The sequence below is a fragment of the Peromyscus eremicus genome, chromosome 7 (assembly GCF_949786415.1).
Source record: "Peromyscus eremicus chromosome 7, PerEre_H2_v1, whole genome shotgun sequence".
Classification (NCBI taxonomy): domain Eukaryota; kingdom Metazoa; phylum Chordata; class Mammalia; order Rodentia; family Cricetidae; genus Peromyscus; species Peromyscus eremicus.
In genome coordinates this window covers 64,644,896-64,671,164 of record NC_081422.1, presented here as the reverse complement: position 1 = coordinate 64,671,164, position 26,269 = coordinate 64,644,896, and the positions used below count along the sequence as shown (strand labels likewise).

Here is a 26,269-nt window from a genome sequence, read left to right as displayed (position 1 = left end):
AGATGCTTGGGACCCTCAAGGATGTGGTTTGGAATGAACAGACCATCTAGTGCACCTGCTCCTTGGCAGAGATTACTTTCTAGACCCCAAAGAAACAGACTATCACCAGGGAGCCATGATGAACTTGCAAGCAAGCTCCTGGAGTGGAAGATTCAGAGATCGAGAAAGAGGACACAGAGAACCACACGAATGTGCTGGGAAACTGGACCAAGGAAGAGCCTGAAGGAACAGACTTGCTGTGGTAGCTGCAGCTGCACAGACTGTCTTTAAAGCGAGGGCAGGAACAGGAGCATGAAGACAGGGAGGAAGCAGCTTTGGTGGAGAGCCTACTAGAGAACCCAGACTCAAAGGCAACATCAGCGGCCACTGTGCCCCGGCTGGCCTTCTGCCTGACCCTCTGCTATTGTAGAGGAGGCTCCAGAGGCTAAGAGGAAGAAGATAAAGGGTTCCAGGGAACACCAGCAGCAGCTACCAGCTATCAGGCACCAGCATGGTAAAACAGACAGAGCTGAACCCCGGAACAAGGCACCTGGGATGAAATAAAATGCAGAGGGAGGCTGGCTCTGCTCCCAGATGCCTGCCCCTGCATCCCTGAGACAACTAGGCATTTGTTCACACAGTGAGGGAGAGGCAGCTACTCAGCCCTCACCTGAGTCCCCGACCAGGATCTTCCCTACATCAAGGGTCACACGTTCCTTTTCAGCTACGGGGAAGGCCACAGGACCTGGTAACTGGGGTAGAAGACCTTGACACCAATGACAGCCAGGCCTAGGCAAGTCACCATTGTCCTCCATTGCTTGTAGGGCCTGCAGGATCAGTGAGAGTTTCAGCCGAGGGACTCAGCTTCTCTCCATTCTCTCACCAATTCTTACATCACCTCTAGATCTCAGCCTCCGCCGCCCGCCCCTCCCCCCCAAAAAAAATATGTTTAAGGCATCTCTCAGCTGAGACTTGCAGAAGAAACTGAAAGTCTTGTCTTGTGCCACCCTGTAGGTGGTGGCAGGATTGGGGGACATAGGGGTGAGCTTCCACATCATCAACACACATTTGGAGGTCAGAACCTAGGGATATGAGAGTATGTATACCCCAAGCCTGTTCCAACTGTGCATACACCAAAAAGGGGGCTCCCCATCCCCAGAGTCACAGAAAAATGAGCAGCCTATCACAACGGCAGTTGTAGTGAGTGCCAGGGCAACTTTTTTGTTTTGTTTGGTTTTCGAGACAGGGTTTCTCTGTGTAGCTTTGCGCCTCTCCTGGAACTCACTCTGTAGCCCAGGCTGGCCTCGAACTCACAGAGATCCACCTGCCTCAGCCTCCTGAGTGCTGGGATTAAAGGCATGCGCCGCCGCCGCCGCCGCCGCCGCCGCCGCCGCCGCCGCCACCACCACTGCCCAGCGTACTTTTCCATGTACACATTTATGGAGGAGATTTTTCTACAGTTATGATTCAGGTTTGGCTATCAGGCTACATGGAAGTATTATTTCACTGGCAAAAACCATGACTATGTCTACCAAGGTGAAGGATTTATAAAATAAATGGGGAAAAAAATACAGAGCATGAGTGATATATTTGCTTCTTAATTACAACGGCATAAAAACAGTGTGTGTTGGAATAGATTGGAAGGAAACCCAAAGACATAAAATAATTACTGTGTTGCAGGGCAATGGTATTACCGGTGAATGCTTCAGACTTTATTTCTTATAATCTTTTACAGTTTAAGCGGCAATGAATCAAAAATAACAAGCTTTCATCTTCAAGTGGGCCTTCCTGAAAAGGCTCAGAAACTAAACTATCTTGGTTATGTCTAGACTGTTGAGAAAATAAGATTCTAATCCATCCCCTTCTTAGACTGCGATCAAGAAAATTTGTGCTCCGCCACCAGCTAGCTCAGCGCAAACCCAGAGCCTTCAAAAGTCATTCAACTGGATGGCAGACTCTCCTCCAGCCCTGCTCCCTGCTCTTTGAAATAGAGTTTCGTGTATTCCAGATTGGCCTCAAATCCCCTACACAGCCAAAGATGAGCCTTGGGCTCCCTCCCGCAGAACTGTATCACCACCTCCATCCACCACCTGAGTTCTGGGATTCAAGGCATGCACCAGCACACCAGGTGTATGTGGTGCTGAGAATCAGATGCAGGCATGCCGGGCAAGCATTCTGCTGACGGTGCTGCATCCCCAGCCCCAGACTACTCTCTATGAAGGCTTGGGCTCCTTTTTTATTTCATGTGTGTGTGTGTGTGTGTGTGTGTGTGTGTGTGTGTGTGTGTGTGTGTATGCATTGTGTGGGCACATGTAGAGGCCAGAAATGGATGTAGGTATATCTTAGTCACTCCACCTTATTTTTTGAAACATGGTCTTTCACTCAAATTGGAGCTTCATGTTTCAGCTAGACTAGCCAGCCAGTGAACCCTAAGACCTGCCCCCTACACCAATGCTGCCATACCAGGCTTTTCCATGGGTGCTGGGGAGCTGAGCTCAGGTCTTGATGTCTGCACGCAAGCTCCTTATCCACTGAATCGTCTCCCCAGGCCCCCTCTCTCTGTGAAAGTTTAAGACAGAAATCTTAAGCTCTTTGTGGGCGTTCTAGAAGGCACCCTACGCCTTTTCTCTCTACAATGCTGTATACGACCGGTAGGTACAAGTGAATGATAATACACGTCAGAATTCTAAATACCCAAGAGATCAAGGACTGCCTTCACACTGCTCTTATATTTAATTCTTAAGGAGAGGGACCTACCTGTCTCTCGTCCTCCACAGCCTGCTCTACACAAAACTGCACACCCACAGTAGGGTGTGTGTCCCCTCCTCAGAGGCAGAAAAGTGGAAGCTGAGAGGGACTAGGTACAGAGCCCTGTGAGTAGGATGGCAGTCACATGGCCACTAGTATTTCAGGTCAGAAAGGAAGTTTTTTTTTATTAAATATGGCCTTTTATCTGTAGCTCATAAGTGACTATTCAACGTGCCTGGAAGGCTGGTCAGAAGCTGAACAGGCAAGGACACTTCCAAACCTGACAACCTGAGTTTGATCTCCAGGACCCACACAGCAGAAAGAAAGAACTGACTCCTGCAAGTTGCCTTTCAACCTCTATGGACGCATGTATACAGAGAGATAAAGGTGGAAGGAGAAAAATTAAAAAACAAAACTGAAATGTCTTTGAATGCTGACAATACTGCTATTCTGAAGGCGGGACCTCAGAAGCGAAGGCCAAGTCAATGTAGACATACAGTAAAAGGCCCAGGGCTTGTCAAAGCCAGTGCTGTTATTTTAGGAAACGATCTGTAAATTCTACTTGTCTTGATAAAACTGTCAAAAAAATATGTTAAAAAAAATTCTGCTAGGATGACCAAAAAACTCTTGGTTATGCCAAAATAAATTCTGCAGCACAAAATTCAGAACATGATTTGCTTGCTATTATTACAGAATGAGCTTAAAGGGCTAAGATGTTTATTTTTAATACCATTGGCATTTAACCTTTAACCTCTTATTTGCTCTGTAAATGTCAAGTCCAAGCAAAGTGGGAAATAAAAATATCAGGGTCTAGGGATGTGGTTGGGCGATACTGTGCTCGTCCTGTATACACTGGGTGGATCCTCAGCACTGCAAAAATAATCAACAGAAAATAAAATAAACCAAGCAGTGGTGGCACACACCTTTAATTCCAGCACTCAGGAGGTAGAAGCAGGCAGATCTCTAGTTCAAGGCCAGCCTGGTCTACAAAGTAAATTCCAGGACAAAGACAGCCAGAGCTACATATTAAGATCCTGTTTAGGAAAAAAAAAAAAAAAAGCAAAAACAAAACAAAACAAAGGAAAGAAAATAGTATTGAGAAAAATTTAATCACATAATGGTAAAAATATAAGTTGCTGCATCTTTGTCAAATATGTGTTAACTATATATAATACACACACACACACACACACACACACACACACCCCTGCAAATAATGGGTCTGGAGAGATGACTTAGCAGTTAGGAGCATTGGTTGTTCTTGCAGAAGACCCAGGTTTGATTCCCAGCATCCACATAGTATGGCTCATAGCCATCTGTAACTCCAGTTCCAAAGCCTCTGATGCCCTCTCAGGCACCAGGCATGGACATGGAATGGACATGGTACACAGACATACATACAGGCAAAACACCCTTTAATATATATTAAATATTGTATATATTATATAATAATAAATTAATATATATATATATATATATATATTACTCAAATTCAAATCTGGAAAAGCATGACTGAATGTACCTACATATCCCACTGTGAGGTCTAGAGCATCTTACAGTTGTTGAGATGTTTCAAAATATTTCTGCATGTTATAGTCAGATATATACATGACCCCTCCGCCAAACCTCTATCTGCAAAAACATTTACATTATGATTTGTAACAGAAGAAAGATTACAGTAGCAACAAAAATAATTTTATGATGGGGGGGTCACCACAACACGAGGAGCTGTATTAAAGGGTCACAGTGTTAGGACAGTTGAACAGAGATGCTGATAAAGAAAAGCTTCCACATGTCCTTGCCAAGCACTGGAAGCCTAGTCCTCCCTCACCGGTAGCTGAGAAGCACTACTTGGTCTTTAGTCTCACGTGACTTCACGACACACCAGGAGCAGAGGAATCTGTGGTTCCTAAAATGCTTACAGATGCTTGCTCTCTAGCCTGAAGGAGAACTCTTGAAATACACCTCAAGTTCCTGTGCTTTGGAGGGGGCAAGGAGTAAGGGTTGTCGTGCAGCATTGGGATCTAGGGCACTTCACCGAAACAGAGGGGTGAAGGGTGACAAGAGAAGTTAAAAGTGCAGCCTGGCCACTCACAAGCCATCTTCTCTGTGTCCTGACAGCTCCAATTAGCAGCGGCACGGGGGTTTTCCCTGTGTAAGCCGCCAGATTCCGCAGGTACAAAATGCCAGGCAAGCGCCTTCCTTCTCTAGCGAGGCCCCAGGAGAAGGTGTGGATACGGAACACTGACATCATTGCCGGGTATGCAGCTGCCGTTTAGACCTTCTGGCTAGCAAGTAGATGGAGGAAGGAAGCACTGTGGTTCCCGGGACACCACACTGAGCTCGTAGCAGCTGCAAGCAGATGACCCACAGATGAGCACGCTTGGCCTTTCCGAGACCATCAGGGAACTTAAAAATGAGCAGTGCCAGCACGAGATCTAGAGTGCTGCTTGTCTACAACAAGACAGCCTGGTAACATGGCCAGTGTAACCAGGGGACATGTGGTCCTTGTTTATTCTCCAGAAGACAGATTGTGTCTTGGCCTCCAGAGTCACTGGAGTTCCTACCAGCGGAATCCTCAGCAGAGATATGGACTGGATGACCTTCACCTTCCCATGCCTCGTCTCTGTCCATCCAGTGCCCAACTGGGCTTCTCCTCCAAGAGAGGAAGTCCTAGGCTGGCTTACTGCACTCACCCCGATGGAGAAGCAATCTGAACCAGCTTTCCTTAACCTTCCCTTGGCCATCAAACTGACCCCCTCCTCTCCAGTTTAGTTGAATTGCATCATTTTGGCCAGGGGACTTCTAGAATCTGATAAACTAATCAATGGAAATGAACTAGACTGACTTCCCTGAAAACCTTCCAAACGGATTCCAGGCTTATTAAATACACACCAGCCTCTACCCTGGGGAACCTAACTTACCCAGGGTCAGCTGTCTAGCAGATCCCTAAGTTACAAGTTAGTGCTGCAGCCAGAAGTGGTGGTCCACACCTTTGATCCCAGCACTCAGGAGGCAGAGGCAGGCAGATCTCTGAGTTTGAGGCCATCCACTACAGAGCAAGTTCCAGGACAGCCAGGGCTCCACAGAGAAATCACATCCCACCAAAATAAATAAACAAATCAGTGCTGTGTTTGTGTGTGCTGTACCTGCTAGTGCCTGAGGTATAATAAGCAGTAAAGAAAAGGGACTATAACTTAGACCCTTGCAAAGACAACGGCCAGGTGAGACTTACTCAGTCACCTCTGCATACTTGGTTCACAGAAACCCCATGAATCATACTTTCTGGGGCCAAAATAGAAAGCAGACTCACAGACATAGGTTTTAGTCTATCACATAGCAAACAGACCATGGCCAACGGAACTTTCCTGTCACAGACGACAAAGCCAGAGTCCATGAAGGAAGCCATACATTGCTGTTTATTAGAGCCAACATGATATTAGTAGACTCTTCTAATCAACACCCACCCAGACACGATGACGTATGGGGATGGGTTGGTTTGTTTGGGTTTTTTTTTTTCCACCTCTTCAAGTCTCCTAATGAAAAAGGTAACAATAGGCCGGGCGGTGGTGGCGCACGCCTTTAATCCCAGCACTTGGGAGGCAGAGGCAGGCGGACCTCTGTGAGTTCGAGGCCAGCCTGGGCTACCAAGTGAGTTCCAGGAAAGGCGCAAAGCTACCCAGAGAAACCCTGTCTCAAAAAACAAAAAACAACAAAAAAAAAAAAAAAAAAAAAAACAAAAAAAAAAAAGAAAAAGGTAACAATAACGATGGCCTGGTAATAGAGTCTGGGTTTCCCAAGATGAGCTAGTGTCCCATAGTTGGCATTCACGAGGGAGAAGTGAGCTGTACATGGTATTCATGAATCTGAAGTGAATTTTCATCAGGAGGTCACACACCCCGGAAGTCATAGAGCCTTAGGTACAGATAGTCTAATTTGCTCACACACACACACACACACACACACACACACACACACACACAATTAGTTACTTTTCCTATTGTGACAAATTTCCCTGACAAATGTAACTCCGGGGAGGGCTTGTCTGAGCTGACGGAGGAGATACAGTCCAATCAACGCGAAAGGGGCATGGTGGTCAACACTAGAGGCAACCGTCACATTGTACCGCCAGGCAGGAAGCAGGGACAACCACTGGTGCTCAGCTCTCGTTTTCCTTTTTATTCAGCCTGAAACCACACCCCATGGATCGGACTGTGCCACCTTGGAAAGAATGGGTCTTCCCTAGTAACCTCAGCTAGGAACTCTCAGACACGCCCAGAGGTTTCGTTCTGTGATGATTCTGAATCCCATCATCAGCTTGCCAATCAAGAGTAGGCGTCATACAAGCACACGGAAGAGTTCACAGTACAGGTGTTCTTCCTGAGGCATGGCCAAGGGCCTGTGCTCTGTGCTAATTCTTGGCCACACCCACCAAGGGTAATGGCCCATCCCTTCCTGTCCTGAGCAGCTGAGGGATTCAACTGGGCAGGCCCAGACAAATGCAGAGCACAGAAGTTTCATTCAGCCTTAAGACTTCTTACGTAAACACTGAGCATTCTCACTGGGCTCCTAACTATCCGAGATGTGGGTACTCTGTTCTCAGGCAACTCCACACAGCTGATAAGACCACTCAAACTTTCAAGTCCTGGGAGAAACAATCCCTTTAATTTTTGTCCAAAGGACTCTAGACACCAGAGTTCTGTCCATGGCACATCTATTTCAGGACGGGCAGCTGTTTCAACTTTTCTGAGCAGTGAATTGTGGCCCAGGCATCCATATCTGAAGTACAGATAGCCTCCTAGTGGCCCTTAACATGCCCATCTGTGCTGATGGCAGGGAGCCCACGAGGAGGTGACTATACCCTGTCTACACAGGCATGAAAAGGACTCTAAGACACACCTCCTCCACATCCGATGGATCAACTAGCTACTCCAGCTGCAAGGAGCTAAACTGAGCATGTTTTCCCACGTCTCTCGAAATGACACAGACTAATTGGGGGTCTATCCAGGAAAAAAAAAAAGTGAGTTTAACAAAGGAAGTTCATTTTTTTCAAGGTACCACATACACAGTTAGGTTCAGTAAAATTCTTTTTAGTCCTTGACATAAACGCATTGATTTTTTTTTTTTTTTTTTTTTTTAGAAATATTGAACCATGGAAAGTAATTACAGCAATTCTTAGGCACCAGGTCTATCACACTGCTCAAGTTCAAGTGGTCAGAGACACCCCCTCCCCTAAACTGCACCCAACCGCAGCTCAGAGTACACAGAGCATGAACTGACTTCTGAAACCTCAAAACTGAAGGAGGAAGCGTATTTATAAATGAAGTATTCTCTCTCGGGAGCAAAAGGTGACATCATTTTGAACCATGTAAAAAGTAAAAGCTTGGGGCCAGGATGCCTTTTAAAGGTTTCCTTTGTTTTAAATCATCCTTTTGCATAAACAGCGCCCGGGCAGGGGCTGCGTCTAAACTAATGTGGACTCTGCCCGGCCTGTGGCGCTGATGCTTGGTGCTGGGATCTGGGATACAGATTTCTCAAGGGAGCGCTATGCGAGGCTTCACCCTCACCGTCAGTAAACAACGACAAAGCCAGGAGGACAAGTTCCTCCACCAAGAAGCAAGTGTGGAAACTTTGAAGCTTTTTAGAAACTTTTTAAGTTAAAAGAAAAAAGTTTTTTTTTTTTTTCCTTTTGGTCCTGGTGGACTGGCCAAAATACAATCTATTCTTTTGTCCTTCTGAAGTAAAGCTACACCACAGCAAAGCCCAGGGGATGTGGCTAAGGTTATTGGGGCTGAGAAAGGAGAATGGCTGGGCTGGGGACTCCTCCCGGTAGCGACAAAAATCTCAAATGAGTTAGAGAGAGGCAGTCCGTGCCATACACTCCCTAAATGCCAAGCCGGGAAAGAACAAAACCAGGAACGCTCTCGGGGACTTGTGGCGTGTGAGGCAGGGTGGCGGTCCTCTGGAGCTGGGGACCGGGTGGGGCCCTCAGCAGGAGGTGTTTACCCCACACAGGGACCCTACGGGCCTGGGCTGCGGGCCAGCGTGGCTGCCGCTGTGCGCCATCGTCATAGGGTCCCTGTAGCTCGGGCCACCGCCAGGTGCTCCGCGGTACCTGGCGCCCCCGCCTGTACCCCGCCTTTGTGCAGGCGCGCGGCCCATCATCGGTGCAGACGGGGCTGCCCGGGTCCTCCCTGATGCCAGGAGGACAGCTGCGGGATCAGCCAGCCAAGGAGTTCACGCTGGTGCCCGCCCAGGGGAGGGGACCCGAGGGACACAGGCGTGCCCCCCACCTTCCTTGAAGGAGAAAAGGGTCCCCGTCCCGTGGCTGTGTCGGTGAAAACAAATGTGCTCACGCCCTGGCTTCCGACAGCTGCCAGCCACAGCCACACTGCCACCAAAACTTTCCCGGCGCGGAAAGCCACTTCAGAGAGTTTTCCTTGCCCGCCTCGGTCCCTCTTCCCCGCCAAGACCGGGTTTGCAGCAAACAGCAGGAAATCGGCGCTCCAGAAGTGCATACTCCCGCGTCCACCTTCTCCACCCCCTGGCCTGGGCAGCGTGCCCAAGGTAGGTGCCCCGCTCCGGGGCTTCCTGCCCCATCCCAGGGTCAGGCGTCCAGGGACGCGGCGCAGCCAACTCACCATGGTGACTCCCGCCGCGGTCGCGCCTCCGCCGGGTCCCGCTGCCTAGGCACTGGGGTTGGAACGCAGTCTTCTGGGCGAACTTCAAAAGTTGGTTCCCTTCGCCAAAAAACAAGCTCCAGACACCCAAGAACTCACAGGAGCCAATGGAAACCCAGATGGGACTCCATCCAGGCGGGATCTGAGACGCTAGGTGAGGCAAGACTTAGCAGACCCGGTGCACACTCGGACCTGGCGATCCCCAACTGTCTAGAGATGCACCCGATGCGCTCTGCGGGACTGCTTGTCCAGCTGCCCTGCCTGGACCCTCTTTCTCCTAACACTTAATCCGAACTCTTCTCTGGCTCAGCCTGGGCTCGGGCCGGGCAATCTGTCCATAAATGGAGAATTCAGCCCAGGCCTGACCAATCAGAGTTTGTTTTCGCAGCGTCACTCCTTAGGGAAGCCGAGGTAACCAACAAGCGTGGAACTACAAGTTTCCAAAGGACTCTGGATCCTGTAGTCCTGCGGCCTCACTAGCCAGCAGAGCACGCTACCGCTGTCCTAGCCGTCCCCCAGGGAAACACCCCCAAACCGAGGGGATGAAAACACTCGGGGGACTAGGAAACTGCTCACGTGTCTCTTCTCTTTAAGGAGAAACTTAGTATCGATTTAGCTCCCAAGTCGCATGATTTTCCTAGAAGTTTTTTTTTTTTTTTTAAAGAAATACTTTATCTGCATAAAATATCAGAATCGTGGCCGCAGTCCAAAGGAAATCCTTTTTTTTTTTTTTTTTTTTTTCCTTTCTGGATCGTAAGGAAAGTCGAAAATATTTCCTCCACCCGTTCTTTATACCTGAATTAATTTCCTTGGGAAACAAGAATAGAGAAAGCTCTGTCCTCTGCGGTGTCTGGTTTCAGGAAACCAGGTAGCCTAGGAGAGAAGGGGACGCGGATTCCTCAACAGGATTAGGGAGTCTGGTGCCTTGTGCAGAGAGAGCTGAGGAGGTACACTTGCAGGGTCACCACCGGGCTGCACTCCCAGTGTCCGAGGAAGAAGAGCCCGAAAGTTCCAGGGTACAGAAAATCGTGAGATTTGATCGTCACCCTTCACGTGAATCTAGGAACCTAGGGTCGCGATAGTCAAAAAATCTTGGCTAGGAAGGGTTTTGCTGTTTGTTTGTTTGAATGTGGTGCATACCTTACAGAGGACTATGACCAAGCCAGGAAGGAGAGTAACTGGCTGATACACCCTGCAAGAGAGAAGGACCTGGGAAAAGTAGTTAGGGCCAAAGTTCACAAAGCACAGTTCTATCTGTGTGACAGCGGTAGGTAGGGAACGCCACAGAGGGAGAGAGTAGCAGCTCTTGGGGGCGGAGGATGGAGTGTGGAATGACTGCTAATGGAACAAAGGAGCTTTGTCTTGGGAGGGGTGGTCCAAGGATGTCCCGGAGGTACTGATGATGCCAGTAAAACTGTGACTATACCCAAAACTACTGAACTGTACATTTTTCAAACAATCTTATGGTATGTGAATTACATCAATTCTTAAAATAAAATACAGGGTGCATGCGTGCCTCTGAAATGTGTGGCGTTCAGAGGACAGCCTGTGTGGAATTCATCAGACAGCTTGTGGGAGTTGATTCTCTCCTTCCACCATGTGGGTCCCAGGGATTGAACTCAGGTGGTCAGGCTTGGCAGCACGTGACTTTATCCACTGGGCCATCCCAATACCAATTTGAAAGGTGGTCATGGTGTTCGAATTTTTGTAACTATTCCCACTGTTAGGGCAACAAGGAACTGAATTCCTTCCACAGGAGATAAGCCAGACACTAGAGGCACAACTACCCTGGACCTTTGCGGGCTTTATGCTTTGGCAGAATAACAAGCAATAGTTGGGGATGGCGCACGTGGAGCTGGAGGACCTACCTGCTTTGCCAGTGTGCAGACCTGAGTTAGATTAAATCCAAGGTGAAAAAAACGAGGTGTCCTGGGATGCTGGGGAGGCAGAGACAGGAAGAAAGGCTCTGGGTTCACTGGCCAGCCAGCCAGCCTACTCAGCGAGCTCCAGGCCAATGAGAACCCCTATCTCAAAGGGTGGGGGCCTGAAGGGATGGCTCAGTAGTTAAGATCACTGGCTGCTCTTCCAGAGGACCAGAATTCCATGTCTAGGACCTATGTGATGGCTTAGAACCACTTATTACTCCAACCCCAAGGCATTTGACAACCTCTTCTGACCTCTTGGGGCACTGTGTGCATGTGATACACATACATACACGCAGGCAAAACAATCCTTCACATAAAATAATAAAATTAAATAATTCAAATTTTTTTAAAAAGTAGACTGCTCTGGCTTCTACATGTGTGTCCACATGCCCACCCCCACACATACACACTCAAAACAAGAGCAGGGGATAGTGTTGCACACTTGTTCAGGTATTCTGGAAGCTGAGGCAGGAGGATTGCTTTAGCCCAGGAGGTCCAGGCCAGCCTGGGTAAGAATGAGAGCCATTAGGACAAAAAACAAACAAAATAGAATTGGAAGTGAAAATGAAGAGAAGAGACCGAAGGTTTGCACAAGGAACAGCCACATGCTCAGGACGAAATGACAGGAAACAGCTCAGAACCTGTCAAGCCTCGACACACCAGGTGTGGCCTCTGTGCCCAGACCTGACTCCTTACGTCACAGGGGTGTGCCACCTTCAGAGAACTAGAATGCATTTTAAGAACTCAGGAGCAGAGATTGCCAAAGGGAAAAGCTGAGCTTTCAAAGAACATGAGGAACACCAGGTTTTAGGTTCAAAATAATGATACATGCCTAAGCTACCATCCTGTCCATGGGACAGCCTCATTAGGAGCTGAGTACAATGAGATGCTGAAAATCCCTCTACCTATCTATCTCCCTATCTATCTATCTCTCTATCTCTATCTATCTATCTATCTATCTATCTATCTATCTATCTATCTCCCTATCTCCCTACCTATCTTTCTATCTATCTCTGTCTACCTATCTCTCTATCTCTCTATCTCTCTATCTATCTATCTATCTGGTCCAGGCTGATCTTGAACCCCAAAATTCTCCTGTATTAATACTGGGGCATAACTTATCAGTAGTCTATTCATTTGGGATGTATTAAAAACTGCCTTGAAGCTGGGCGGTGGTGACGCACACCTTTAATCCCAGCACTCGGGAGGCAGAGCCAGGCAGATCTCTGTGAGTTCCAGGCCAGCCTGGGCTACAGAATGAGTTCCAGGAAAGGCACAAAGCTACACAGGGAAACCTTGTCTTGAAAACAACAACAACAACAACAAAAAGCCTTGAGACTAATTGTCAATTTTATTATTATTTGAGGGTTTTTTTCCTACTAATGGAGGGTTGGTTTTTTTTTTTTAAGCAATTTAAAAATTTTTTAGGGTCTAGGGATATAGCTTGGTGGGTGGCAAACCTGCCTGAGCCCTGGGTTCAAGACGCGGTGCATCACAAACTGTGTGAAGTGGTCCATGCCTGTTATACCATATACTGTATTTGGGATATAGAGGCAGAAGGATCAGGAGTTAAAGGTTATCCTCAGCCACGCAGTGAATTTGAAGCCGGTCTGGGCTATGTGAAACTGTTGTCTTAAAAAAAAGAGAGCTTTACATAATCCTTTTCTAGATTTTAGTTTGTCTTCTTGAGACAAGGTCTTGTGAAACCCAGGCTGGCCCCAAACTTGCCTATATAACCCAGGATGATCTTGAACTTCCTTTTTTTTTTTTTTTTTCTCCTTTGAGACAGGGTTTCTCTGTGTAGTTTTGGTGCCTGTCCTGGATCTCGCTCTGTAGACCAGGCTGGCCTCGAACTCACAGAAATCTGCCTACCTCTGCCTCCAGAGTGCTGGGATTAAAGGTGTACACCACCGCTGCCTGGCGATCTTGAACTTCTGATCCTTCTGCCTCTACCTTCCAAGAGCTGGCTTCTGTGTGCAATAGCACACCCAGTTTGTGTGATGTGAGGGGATGGATCTCAGGGTCTTCTGCATGCTGGCAAGTGCTCTTTCAACTGAGCTATTTCTCCAGCCTGTAATATATATAATTGTTTTATGTTTGAGCAATAAGTCAGACAACTAAACCAACTGGCATATAAACTTCAATTTGTAATTGATGGTAAAGTCTTAATTTTTCCGAGCGTCAATTCCCTCAGTTATAAAACATTCTGACATGAGTGTGAAATCAAACACATGGGAAAATGGCCCACAGAGGCGATTGATTCCCTCACTCCCCCACCCATCCCCCCCAGTAAAATTAGGCGGCGCAGCCTCTAAATTGCATGTAGAGTTGTGGGTACCGATGCCTGAGCTTTTGTGACATTCCAGGAGTGCTCTGATGGCCCAACGTGACCAAGGTTCCTTTTTGTCTCCTTCATCATGGCTGTCTGGGCCTTCGTCTCTGTTTGAGTGTAGAATCAACCATATGTGGTCATGTGATCCAGCCGCTAATTTCACCAAGGATCCCCGTGGGACCTCTCTACTCAGGGAGGCCCAGTGTCGGTTTGGGCTACTGTGGTGGCCAGCTTTGGTTTGACTGGGGGAGCCCCAGTCTGTGCCTTTTCCTCACTTACTTTTGGTTTCTCTGTGGTGGGGGTGAGGGTCTCACTATGTCCGGAGACTGGCCTTGACCTCCTCATCTCAGACAACAGACCTGCCTCAGCCTCCCACGTGATGAAACTACAAGCTTTAGATAAATTTATCAATGGTGCCTTTCTTACTCAAAAGCCTTAGTTTAGTTTGAAGGAGAGATTATCTAGAAACTCCAGATTTTTCACCAAGTTAATTTTTTTTTTAACTTTTTTGGTTTAATATAGTGAATTTCTTTTGAAATCACATTTGCGAGTGCGTGCATGAGAGAGAGAGAGAGAGAGAGAGAGAGAGAGAGAGAGAGAGAGAGAGAGAGAGAGAGAGAATCAAAAGACAGCTTTTAGGAACGGGTTCCCTCCTTCCATGTGGGTCTCAGGGATGGAATTCAGGCTGTCCAGCCTGGCAACAAATGCCTTTATCCGTTGAACGATCACGTCTGCAAATTACGTTTTTAAGATTCCTTATCTTTGGGGCTGGAGAGATGGCTCAGCGGTTAGGAATGTTTCCTGCTTTTCCAGGTGACCAAAGATCATTTCCCAGCACCAGCGTCAGGCCGCTAGAGCTGCCTGTAACTCCATCTCCAGGGGACCCAGTGCCCTCTTGTGGCTTCTGTGGGTACTGCACACAAACGGCCGGCAACAGACACATACTGACGTGTTAAACATTATAATGAATCTTAAAGATTTTAAAAATCAGCCTGGCTGTGGTGGCGCACACCTTTAATCCCAGCACTCACTCGGGAGGCAGAGGCAGGCGCATCTTTGTGAGTTCGAGGCCAGCCTGGGCTACCGAGTGAGTTCCAGGAAAGGCGCAAAGCTACACAGAGAAACTCTGTCTTGAAAAACAAAACAAACAAACAAAACCTTGCCTTTTGTTCTAGTGTGTTCTTTTGCTGTGACAAAACACCGTGGCTAAAGCAACCTGTGGAGAAAAAGGTTTATTTCAGCTTACAGTTGAAGTCTACAAAGAAGGCGAAGCAGGCAGAAACTCAAGTCGGGAACCTGGAAGCAAGGACGCGGAGGAGTGCTGCTTCCTGTCTTGTTCCTCACGGCTGCTGGCTCAGCCTGCTTTCTCATACAACCCAGGACCACCTGCCGAGGGGTGGCACCGCCCTCAGTGGGCGGGGCCCTCCCAAACCAATCGTTCGTCAACAAAGTGCCCCCACAGACTTGATTACATGCCCGTCTTAGAGAAACATTTTCTCAAACGAGGGTCCCTCTCCTCAGATGACCTTAGCTTGGTCAGAGTTGACAAGTAACTAACCAACAACACAACTTTTGGTTTTGTTTTGTTTTTCAAGACAGAAGTTCCTCTGTGTTACAGCCCTAGCTGTCCTAGAACTCTATAGACCAGGCTGGCCCTGAACTCACAGAGATCTGCCTGCCTCTTGAAGGCTGGGATTAAAGGCGTGCGCCACCACCAACCAGCAACGACACAACTTTTAAAATGAATAGTTTTCCAGTTTTCCAGACGTGTATCTGTTTTTCAGAAACCTCAGAAATACACTGTCAGACTTCCGTTGTGTGGTGCTGCAGAACAACCATGGTCTTGGTCATGCTAACAAGTACTCTCCTCCTGAGCAACCCACACAGCCAGCCCCGAGAATTTGGTTCTCACCCAAAGCCTTGGGAGCTTGGTAGCCTCTTTCCTGACTGTAAAACTTACTCCAGACACATGGTGACACTGTTCAGGTAAATGTGTGTCGTGTCCCCCACCCCCTTGTTTCTCTCCCCCCTCCCCACCCCACCCCCGCCACCTCTCCCAGTCCAGACATATGATGGTGCTGTTCAGGTGAGAGCCCCAGTCACACCTTAACTGTAGAAGAGCCTGAATGCAAAGGAAAAAAATATTAGATACATTTTTTTTTTTTTTTTTTTGGTTTTTCCAGACAGGGTTTCTCTGTGGAGCAGTCCTGGCTGTCCTGAAACTCACTCTGTAGATCCAGCTGGTCTTGAACTCACAGAGATCCACCTGCCTCTGCCTCCTGAATGTTGGGATTAAAGGCATGCACCACTGCCGCCACCACCGGACGACAAAAAATAAATTTTATATGAAAATATATTATATGAATAAATACTGATTTTAAAACAATTCTCACTAATGCATTTAGGGGGAAGGATAAAATAGCCAGCCAGAAAATAAGATCAGGCAAGAAAACTAGTTTCCATGGCAATAGCATGAAAGAATACTCCACAGGCATTCAAGACAAAGTTAAGAAAAAAAAAAAAATCATTAGGGGAAAGCCTGCAACAGGAGCTAAGGAAACAGGCTTGTCACATCATGGGAACTGTCCTGTTTAATCCCCTCACCCCATTTCTGTCTTCACAGGTGTCTCTGGTTAAGTTTGTGAGATATCAGCAGGATCGTGCTTAATCTTCCCTAAAACCTTGTCAGCTCCATTAGAAGTCAAGAAACCTAAACTGAGCTGGCTTTTCATCCCCACACTGAGAGGACAGAGGCATATAAATCTCTGAGAGTTCAAGGCCAGCCTGGTCTACACGGTGAGACCAGACCAGGGTTGCACAGAGAGGCACTGTCTCAAATGAAAACGAAATTGAGAAAGTTTGAAGTACCTTGTCCAAGCAAATGCTGCAGCAGATCCACAGATCTACCTGACTCTGCAGCTCAGCTCTTGTCTCACGGGCCATGTTCCTTCAGCAGCAGGGTCCACAGGAGGGAGGCTTCCAGAATACAAGCCTGGGGGAACAGAAGCATGCTTAGAAAACCCCGACCCTCTCCAAACCCAGGCTTCTTGGGAAAATTACTGGTTTTTATGGAACACAAGGATTCCAGGGCTGGGGATGTAGCTCAGTTGATGTAGTACTTACCTAGCTCAGTCTCCAGCATCATATAAACTGGGTGTGGTGGTATACTCCTTTAATCCCAGAGTATACATTGGGAAGTGGAGACAGAAAGGTTACAAATTCAAGCTCGTCCTAGCTGCACAGGAAGTTCAAGGCCAGCCTGAGCCACAAGAGACCTTTTTTGAAATATAAGATGGATTACACATGTGGACGTAGGGAACATCTGAACAGAGAAGTGTATGCTTGGAATGCATGAGGGATGGATCACCAGCACCACAGAAAACTAAAGGAAAGAAGAATTACAACTGTGGGGCTGGAGAGATGGCTCAGAGGTTAAGAGCACTGGCTGCTCTTCCAGAGGTCCTGAGTTCAATTCCCAGCAACCACATGGTGGCTCACAACCATCTGTAATGAGATTTGGTGCCCTCTTCTGGCCTGCAGGCATACATGCAGACAGAACACTGTCTATGAAATAAATAAATCTTAAAAAAAAACAACAATTGCATAAAAAGTTTAACTCAACTTTATACATTGTTTTTCCCCTAAATATTTGGATGATGATTTGAAAGTGTGATGTTGAATAGAATTTCAGTAGGACAATGTAATATGTAGTAACTATTGAAAGAAATGTATGGAAATGTATACATATGTTGAAAGTAAAGTGCATTTGTGCACATCTGAGTGTGTGCACATGCACACGGATGAGTGTGGGCCTTCACATGCCATGGCATGAGTGTGGAAGTCTGAGAACAACCCGGGTGAGTCAGCTCTCTCCTCCCACCACGTGGACCTTGAGCATCACACTCAGGTCATCAGAACTGACGACAAGCTCTGTTAGCCACTTAGACATTTTGCCATCCTAGTTATACCGTGTTCTGATTTAAACCAATATGTTTTTTTTTTCCAGTTTTTTTTTCCAGTTGATGTTGTTTTTGTTTTTCAAGACAGGGTTTGTCTGTGCAACAGCCCTGGCTGTCCTGGAACTCAGTCTGTAGACCAGGCTGGCCTCAAACTCACAGAGATCCTTCTGCCTCCGCCTCCTGAGTGCTGGGATTAAAGGTATGTGTCACCATGCCCAGTTCTTTTCTTCCAGTTTATATATATATATAAAAGTGAAATTATTAAGGCCACTCTACGTAGTTAAAAGGGAAGTTTATTAGTGGCGTAACTTACAAATGAAGGGATAGGTAGGTTGCAGGGTCTGGGGAAGGTGTTTCGCAGTCTGGCGGTGTTCTCTGGAGAACTCTCCTCGGTCTACCTCCACTGTCCAGGGTCCAGGAACAGAGAGAGCACAGTGCATCCGGATCTCGGGTCTTCAGGGCCCTCTCTTGGCCCCGCCTTGTAGGCGTGATAGTTACCAAAGCCTCAATGGGGGTTGGAACTTCCAGATCAAAGCTGGAATGGCTACCCACTACATATATATATGTATATACATACATATATAGGTATATATATGTGTATATACATATATAGGTATATATGTGTATAATATATACCTATATATGTATATAATACCTATATATGTATATAATTTAAACCTGGCCTTTCCCCAGATGTTTCTTTATTATTATTACCATCATCACTATTGTTATATTCTTCTCATTATTTTCTGACTCTGGGGATCAAACAATACTCCAGATAAAAGTCTAGCCTTCTACCACCAACCTACACACCCACCCTACTCCAGTGTTTAGAAGTAGTAAATAATAATCTCATCCGGCCTCCTAATACAGAGGTAAGTGTTGCAAATGGCCAAGCTTCTTGGATCCACTCTGTGTAGAAAATTTATTTATTTATTTTTCAAAATTTATTTATTTTTATGTTCATTGGTGTTTTGCCTGCATATATGTCTGTGTGCGGGTGTCAAGTCCCCTGGAACTGGAACTGGAGTTACAGATTTTGTGAGTGGCTGTGTGGATGCTGGGAATCGAACCCTGGTCCTCTGGAAGAGCAGCCAGTGCTCTTAACCCCTGAGTCATCTCTCCAAGCCCCAAAAATTTATTTATTTATATGTATGGGTGCCTGTGGAGGCCAGAAGAGGGATCATGATTCCCTGGAGCTAGGGTCACAGGCAGCTGTGAGCCACCTGACATGGGAGCTGGGAACTGAACTCAGGTCCCTTGGAAGAGCAGCAGGGGCTTTAACTGCTGAGTCCCTTCTCTAGCCCCTCTGTGTCTATATCTTGCTTTTCTCCTTCTCCTTCATTGTCAGTTTTTGCTTTTTTTTTTTAAAGAAAAAAATTTGGACTTAATTTTACAAGTGTACCCTGCATGTATGGATGTGTGCCACGTGTGTGCCTGTTGCTTGCAGGGGTTGGAAGAGAACATCAGAGCCTCTGAGCTGGAGTTACAGATGGTTGTGAGGCACCATCTAGGTGCTGGGAACTGAGTGCGGGTCCTCTGGAGGAACAAGTGCTCTTAGCCACTAGCCATCTCTCCAGTCCCAAGGTTTTGCTTTCTTCCTGAATTTTTGTTTTTTTTGTTTTCAATGTGCGTTCATGTTTTGCCATGGGAAATTTTAGGTCCCCTGAAACTTGAGCTACAGACAGTTGTGAGCTGCCATATAGGTGCTGGGAATTGAACCCGGGTCCTTTGGAAGAGCATTCAATACTCTTAACCACTGAGCTATCTCTCCAGCCCCTTCTTCTTGAATCTTTAAGATTCTTTTTATTTGTTTTTGTGTTCATATGTGGGGGAGGGGGAGCACATGCCAGCGTGATGGTCACACAGTCGCTCACAGGTTAGAGCCTTCCACCATGTGGGGGCTGGAGACCCACCTCTGCAAGTGCCTTTATCCACTGAAACTCCACAGCTGGACTGACTCAGGCTGCATCTCATTGTATCCCAGGCTGGCTCTGAATGTCTTACCCTCCATCCTTCAGTGCTAGGGTTACAGGTATATGCCATCATCCTCCATTAGTGAGGTGCTGGGGGTCAAACCCAGGGCTTCAAGAATGCCAAGTAAACACCCTACCAACTAAGCCACATCCTCAGGCCTGGAGCCACTTTAAGAACAAAAAAAGATAAAAAAAAAAAAAATCATTGAATGAACCCTGTCTTTTTTAAAGCACCAAAAACTTCATTATTTTTCTTAAAGGGAAACTACTCCTGAAGTGAGCTCACGCTTCACTACCTTCTAAAAATGCAGAATGTCGGGCGTCTCTGCTTGAAGACTTCAAGGTCAGTGCTGCCCATACTGCTTTATTGCATGCTGCACAGAACTGAAATCCTTGGGGACCACTGAATGACGTGACTTTGCTACTCTGCTTCCAAGCATCGCAGAGGAATGAGCCCGTTTTCTGCCTTTGGAGCCTTGTAGCCTTTCCCTGTGTAAATGGATGCTCTTTCCGTCAATTTCAACATCCCTCACTTAGCTCAGAAATGTCCCTTCTTCAGTAATTTCAGCTTACACAGTGGAAGGATCCTGTCTGTCAAGATCCTGACTCAGGCTCCAGAATGACAGGTCAGCGGGGTTGCCCAAAGCCCTTTGGAAACTGCTCTCTTAGCCCCCAGATTGGAGTTTCAGGGAGGAAGGGGGGAGGGTGTGAGTGGTCTCCAGAGCCCAGCTCACTGTCTCAGCCTGTCATATCATACCACCCAGGTCATAGGTCATGTCAGGCCCCAGAAGGTTGTGCTCAGACCAGGTGTCTGTCCAGCTGCATTCTCTGTAGATGTCAGAGATGGTCCCCTGCAGCCTAACATCCTGTTTAAGAGAGGTAGGGGGACGCCAGTGAGCCCAGCTACCTGGGACACCGAGGCAGAGGATCTTGAGTTTGAGGCCCGTCTACATAATTTAGCAAGTCCCTGCCTTAACACATCCCGTAGGGCTGGAAAGGTGGCCGGGTCAGTGAGGTGTTGCCGGGCAAGCATGAAGATGCAAGCTTCATCCCAGATCCCACATTTAAAAAACAAACAAAAGCCGAGTGTGGTGGCATGCATTTGTAACCCCAGCACTGAGAAGGCAGAGGCAAGTGGAACCCTGGAGCTTGCTGAGAAGCTAGGCTAGCTTATGTGGCTAGCTCCAGGAGAGGAGACCCCGACTCAAAAACAAAACAGAGATGGAAGGCTTTTCTTGAGAAAAGACACCTCAGGTTATCTTCTGACCTCCATTCACATGAACATATGTTTGTACCCCTCACATGAACACACACACACACACACACACACACACACACACACACACAGAGCAAGGGTATGAACTCATTGGTAGAATGCCTGCCTAACACATATGAAACTTTGAGTCCAAATCCCAGTACATCAAAAAGCAAATGAAGGGCTGGAGAGATGGCTCAGAGGTTAAGAGCATTGACTACTCTACCAGAGGTCCTGAGTTCAATTCCCAGCAACCACGTGACAGCTCACAACCATCTGTAATGAGATCTGGCGCCCTCTTCTGGCCTGCAGTCATACTTGCTGTATACATAATAAATATAAATCTTAAAAAAAAAAAAAAAAAGCAAATGAAAATAGGACCAGAGAGTTGGATTTGCCGGTAAAGATGCTTGCTGCCAAGCATGACAACCCAAGTTTGATCTCTGGAACACACAGGGTGGGAGGAAAGAACAGACTCTCACAAACTGTCCTCTGACTTCTACACAAACACACATACATATATACATACATAAATATGGAACATTTTAAATAAAGAAATAAGCTATGTGGTCATGGTTTCCGAGAAGGAATCAGGCAGGACAGGGACTCTAGATTTAGGCCATGCAGCATGCTGCCGACTGCATCTGTCTATGGTCTTAGTGTACGTGGTACCTTGGCAAACCTTTAGTTAGTTCTATCCATCGCTTTAGTGGAAAAACAAAATCTATGACCTCAGCATCTCATGTTCATTGTCATGCCCCTGTAAATATGCCAGCAGATGTAAGAAGTGACGTCATTTCAACTTCATTGTCATGTATTTACACATGTCTGTGTCTTATGTATATATGCCTATAAGTGTTTGCATGTATTAGACTAGATGGATGTTCATGCCTGTGCTTAGGATGGCATATTTCACTCAGAGGATATTATACTCAGAGGAATTTACTTTTTTCATGCTTGAGTATATGTGTGTGCATGCGGAGACCAGAGATACCATCTGCAGAAACACCATTCACCTTCTTTGAGACAGGGTCTTTCATTGGCCTGCAGCTCACCAACTAGTCTAGACTGTGGCCAGCAAGCACCGGAGCTTCTCCGGTTTCTGCCTCCCCAGCACTGGGGTTACAAGAGCATGCTGCCACACTCTGCATCTTTACATTGGTTCTGAGCCATCTCCCCAGCCTGGGAGATTAAAACCCCAGCCTGGGATTTATTTTGATTAGAACATTTTTTTAAAAAAAGATTTATTTATTTATTTTATGTATACGAGTGCTCTATCACCTTTATGCCAGAAGAGGGCATCAGATCCCACTACAGATGGTTGTGAGCCACCATGTGGTTGCTGGGAATTGAACTCAGGACCTCTGGAAGAGCAGCCAGTGCTCTTAACTGCTGAGCCATCTCTCCAGCCTTGATCAGAACTGGAGTCGTGACTGGTGCTTGCCAGGCTCTCAGCAGAAGCTGCCATCACAGACGCTGAGCATTCACCACCTTTTGTACACCTAAGGGTGTCCTTCGCCTCAACTATTTTACATTTCAGGGAGCACACTTCCCTGTCCCCGGGGTTTGCACTCATACCCCTCCCCCAAGCCACCCCACCCACAATCCGCTAGTCCTGCTTAGGCAGCAAGTGTCACCCTGAATGAACAGGCTTCAGCAATACTGTGGGCTGATAAAGATGGTGATGCAGGTGGACCTCGGCTAGGCGGGCAGACAAAGGCGTGTCCCTTCGATGCCTGATTGTCCTGAGGCTATTCGGGAAAGATGGCTAAGAGGCTTTCTTAGATGATGTCTTTCTGTGTAAATGCAAACAGGCCAAGGCTGCCACCAACAGGAGAAGGCCTCTTTTATCATGTTCAAAGGAATCCCAAAATAAAGTCAACCACCACAAAGTTATTGGTTGTTTCTCACAAGAGGAATGCTTCACTAAAGAGTAACAGATGAGCTACTATTTTACCAACAGTGGGATTCTACAAGCAGCTGGTTGGTTTGTTTGGGAAATGCCCCCCCACTCCCCATCCCCCCCACTCCCCATCCCCCTCATTCCCGCCGACCCTCTAACCCCCCCCCCATTCAACCATTTGAACACTTGGTGTCCAGCTGGGGGCGCCGTGTGTAAGGTTGTGAAATGTTTAAGAGATGGAGCCTCACTGATGGAGGTGGGTCACTGAGGGAGGGCTTTGAGGTTTTGCAGCCTGGTCCCCTTTCCTGTGCTTCCTGAGGGGAAAGGCAGCGTGAGCAGCTGCCCCATGCTGCTGCCGCCATGACTTCCCGACCATCATGGACCGTGTCCTTTCTTACACAGTGAGCCAAAATAAACCCTTCTAGCCTTGTATTACTTTTGCTGCAGCAAGGGAAAGGGGTCACTAGTACAACAGCTGTAACAATTCTAAGCTTCTAAAGTAGGAAATTTTGCTCAAAATTGTATAAAATGGATAGATATGTGCACTTTTACATTATGAACTGTGACAAATTAAAAGGTATGTTATAACACGTAAAAGGACTGAAAACTAAAATCCTGTCTGGGAATTTATACCGTCCTGGCTCCCGTGACTTCTCAGTTTGAGTCCCCTCCTGTTTTACTTCAGTTTCCTCTGGTTTCCTTAGAGATGGTCTCACTCTGCTGCTCTGGCTAGTCCTGATCTCTTAGACTCCAGGGCTCTCCTGCCTCAGTGTGATGCGAGGCTGAGGCTACAAGTACCTGCCTTTAGGCCCGGCACTTCCTTTTTGATTGAAAAACTGGGAGGTATGAGCATAGTGTCAGAAAATGATGATCAGGACCAGTCTATAAAGAAACTGACTTAGGGATGGAGAGATGCTCAGTGGTTAAGAGCACTTGCTGCTCTTCAGAGGACCTGAGTTCTGCTCCCAGCTCCTACATCAGGTGGGCTCACAACTGCCTGTAGCTCCAGTTCCAGGGGACCCAATTCCCTCTTCTGGCCTCCTTGGGACCCAGGTACATATATGGTGCAGACATGTCTGCAGGCTAATCACCCGTGCACATCAGGTAAAATTTTATTCTATTTATTTTTTTCAAGACAGGGTTTCTCTGTGTAACAGCTCTGGCTGTCCTGGACTTGCTTTGTAGGTCAGGCTGGCCTCAAACTCACAGAGTTCCCCCTGCCTCTGCCCCCTGGGTGCTGAGATTAAAGGCATGTGACACCACTGCCTGGCTTCAAATAAATTTTTAAAAAGCAGGACTTGGGGCCGGAGAGATGACTCAGTGGTTAAGAGCACTTGCTGCTCTTGCCAAGGACTCAAGTTTGGTTTCCAGCCCTTCCATCAGGTGACTCACAGCCACCTGTAACTCCAGCTCCAGGGAACCTGACTCCCTCTTCTGGATTCTGAGGGTGCCTGCACTCACACATGAACCCATATATAAATACACATGTCAACGATTAAAAATAAAATACATCTTCAAAAAAAAAACAAAAAACCACGTCTTTAAAAAAAAAAAGTTACCGCAGTACTGACGAGGTGTCTCAGCAAGTGTAAGGACTTGCCATGCAGGCCTGACAACCTGAGTTTGATCCCTAGAACCCATAGGAAGGAGAGAACTGACTCCTGAAACTTGGCCTCTAACCTTCTGATGATTACCTGGCTATCAACTTGACAAACACTGGAAAAGAGAACCTCAACTGAAAAGGAAATGCCTTCATCAAACTGGACATTCTAGGGGGGATTTTCCTATCTGCTAACTGATGTGGGAGGGCACAGCCCATCGTAGGTGGTGCCATCCCTGGGCGGGTGGGCCAGGGCTATATAAGAAAGTTGGCAGAGCGTCTGAGAGGAAGCAAGCCTGTAAGCAGCATCCCTCCGTGGTTTCTGCTTCATTTCCTGCCCCGGCTTCCCTGATGATGGCCTGTGAACTAGAAGTGTAATTCACATAAACCCTGTCCTCCCCAAGTTGCTTTTGGTCAGGGTGTTTATCACAGCAACAGAAAAGCAAACTAGAAGCTGGGCAGCGGTGGCACACGCCTTTAATCCCAGCACTTGGGAGGCAGAGGCAGGCGGATCTATGTGAGTTCGAGGCCAGCCTGGTCTACAGAGCGAGATCCAGGACAGGCACCAAAACTACACAGAGAAACCCTGTCTCGAAAAACAAAAACAGAAAAGCAAACTAGAACAGACTTCTGTACACATGCACACTTGTGGCTCTGCATCATACATGCACACATGATAATAAAGAAAATGTAAACAAAATATAATGCTAAAAAGCTTTAAAAACAGAAAGAGGAGTTTCTCTCAAATATGGAATATATTTTAAAACTTTTTATTGCATATTATTTGTATTTATGTGCACGTGTATCTGTGTGTGCTACACTCACCATGGCACAGGAGTGGAGGTCTCAGGGCAACTTCCAGGAGTTGGTTCTCTCCTTCCACCCTGTGGGTCCTCGAGATGAAACTAAGGTCTTCAACCTTGGCACCTGCTGAGTCCACTCACTGGCCTGAATATTTTTTAAAGGGCATGTATGCTCTGTACCGTTGTATGTTGACAGTACATAACTTGTTTTCTGTTCTTGATGGGTATTCATAGCTGTGAGCTCATCTGAGATATCAGGGAAACCTTGGACTTGAACTTCTGAGTGGTGCTGGGGACTCTTGAGGTGGATGAAATGCATTTTGCATTATGAGATGGTCATCAGCCTCTGGAGGTTGGGATGGAATGTTCTGGTTGGCATTCAAAATGTCCTCCATAGACCCCTGTGTGGAAGGCTTGATCCCAGGTGGTAGGCTATTGGGGGAGGTGGTGAAAACTAGCAGACAAAGTGCCCTGAGCCGAGAGAGATCATGCTCCCTCTTACACTGCTTCCGTCAAGTGTTTTGTCCCAGGGATGAAAGTCTGGCTAACATAGCCTTGCTCCCCCTCGGCGCTACTAGGGTATGCAATCTCTGAGCCATCCATCTGTATTTTCTGGAATTTCTCCAAAGACATACACGCATAATGCAAACTGGCATTTGTACAAAGCATCACCGGAGTAGCAAATGACAGCAGACACCCCAAATGTCCATCACAAGCAAAACTGGCTGAGTACATTAGGAGGCAGCATTTAATAGAGTTCTTTAAATTTTAAAAAGCTTTAAAAGCAGAATGATTTCCAATGTGGGATGATTCCCAAGACATATGGATAAGGTCAAACAAAACGAGTCAAGTGCAGAGCAATACATATATAAAGTCTTGTATACGAAAACAGAGGTGAAGCCTGGGATGGGGCTCATGGTAGAGCACTTGCCTGGCATGCATGAGGCCATGGCTTTGATCACCGACACAGGGTGGGCAGAGCCAGAGATGAACCATCAGTAGGTGGGTGTTTGTTTCCATGACAAAAACTTGGGAAAAGATAAGAAACTCACCGAACTGTCTGTGGATGTGTCTGAGGGACAGGAAGAAGACAGTGCCTTGGGTCCATT

General features: G+C 47.0%; 1 protein-coding gene across 1 annotated transcript in view; it reads right to left on the bottom strand.

The window, feature by feature from the left end:
- Positions 1 to 9,710, bottom strand: part of Myo1e (myosin IE) — a 206,103-nt gene extending 196,393 nt beyond the window's left edge. The window contains exon 1 of the mRNA XM_059268194.1: positions 9,369 to 9,710. Within this exon, the coding sequence (XP_059124177.1) occupies positions 9,369 to 9,371 (3 nt within the window). The 5' untranslated portion in view covers positions 9,372 to 9,710. The remainder of the gene's footprint in view (positions 1 to 9,368) is intronic.
- Between the last annotated feature and the right edge of the window lie 16,559 nt (positions 9,711 to 26,269).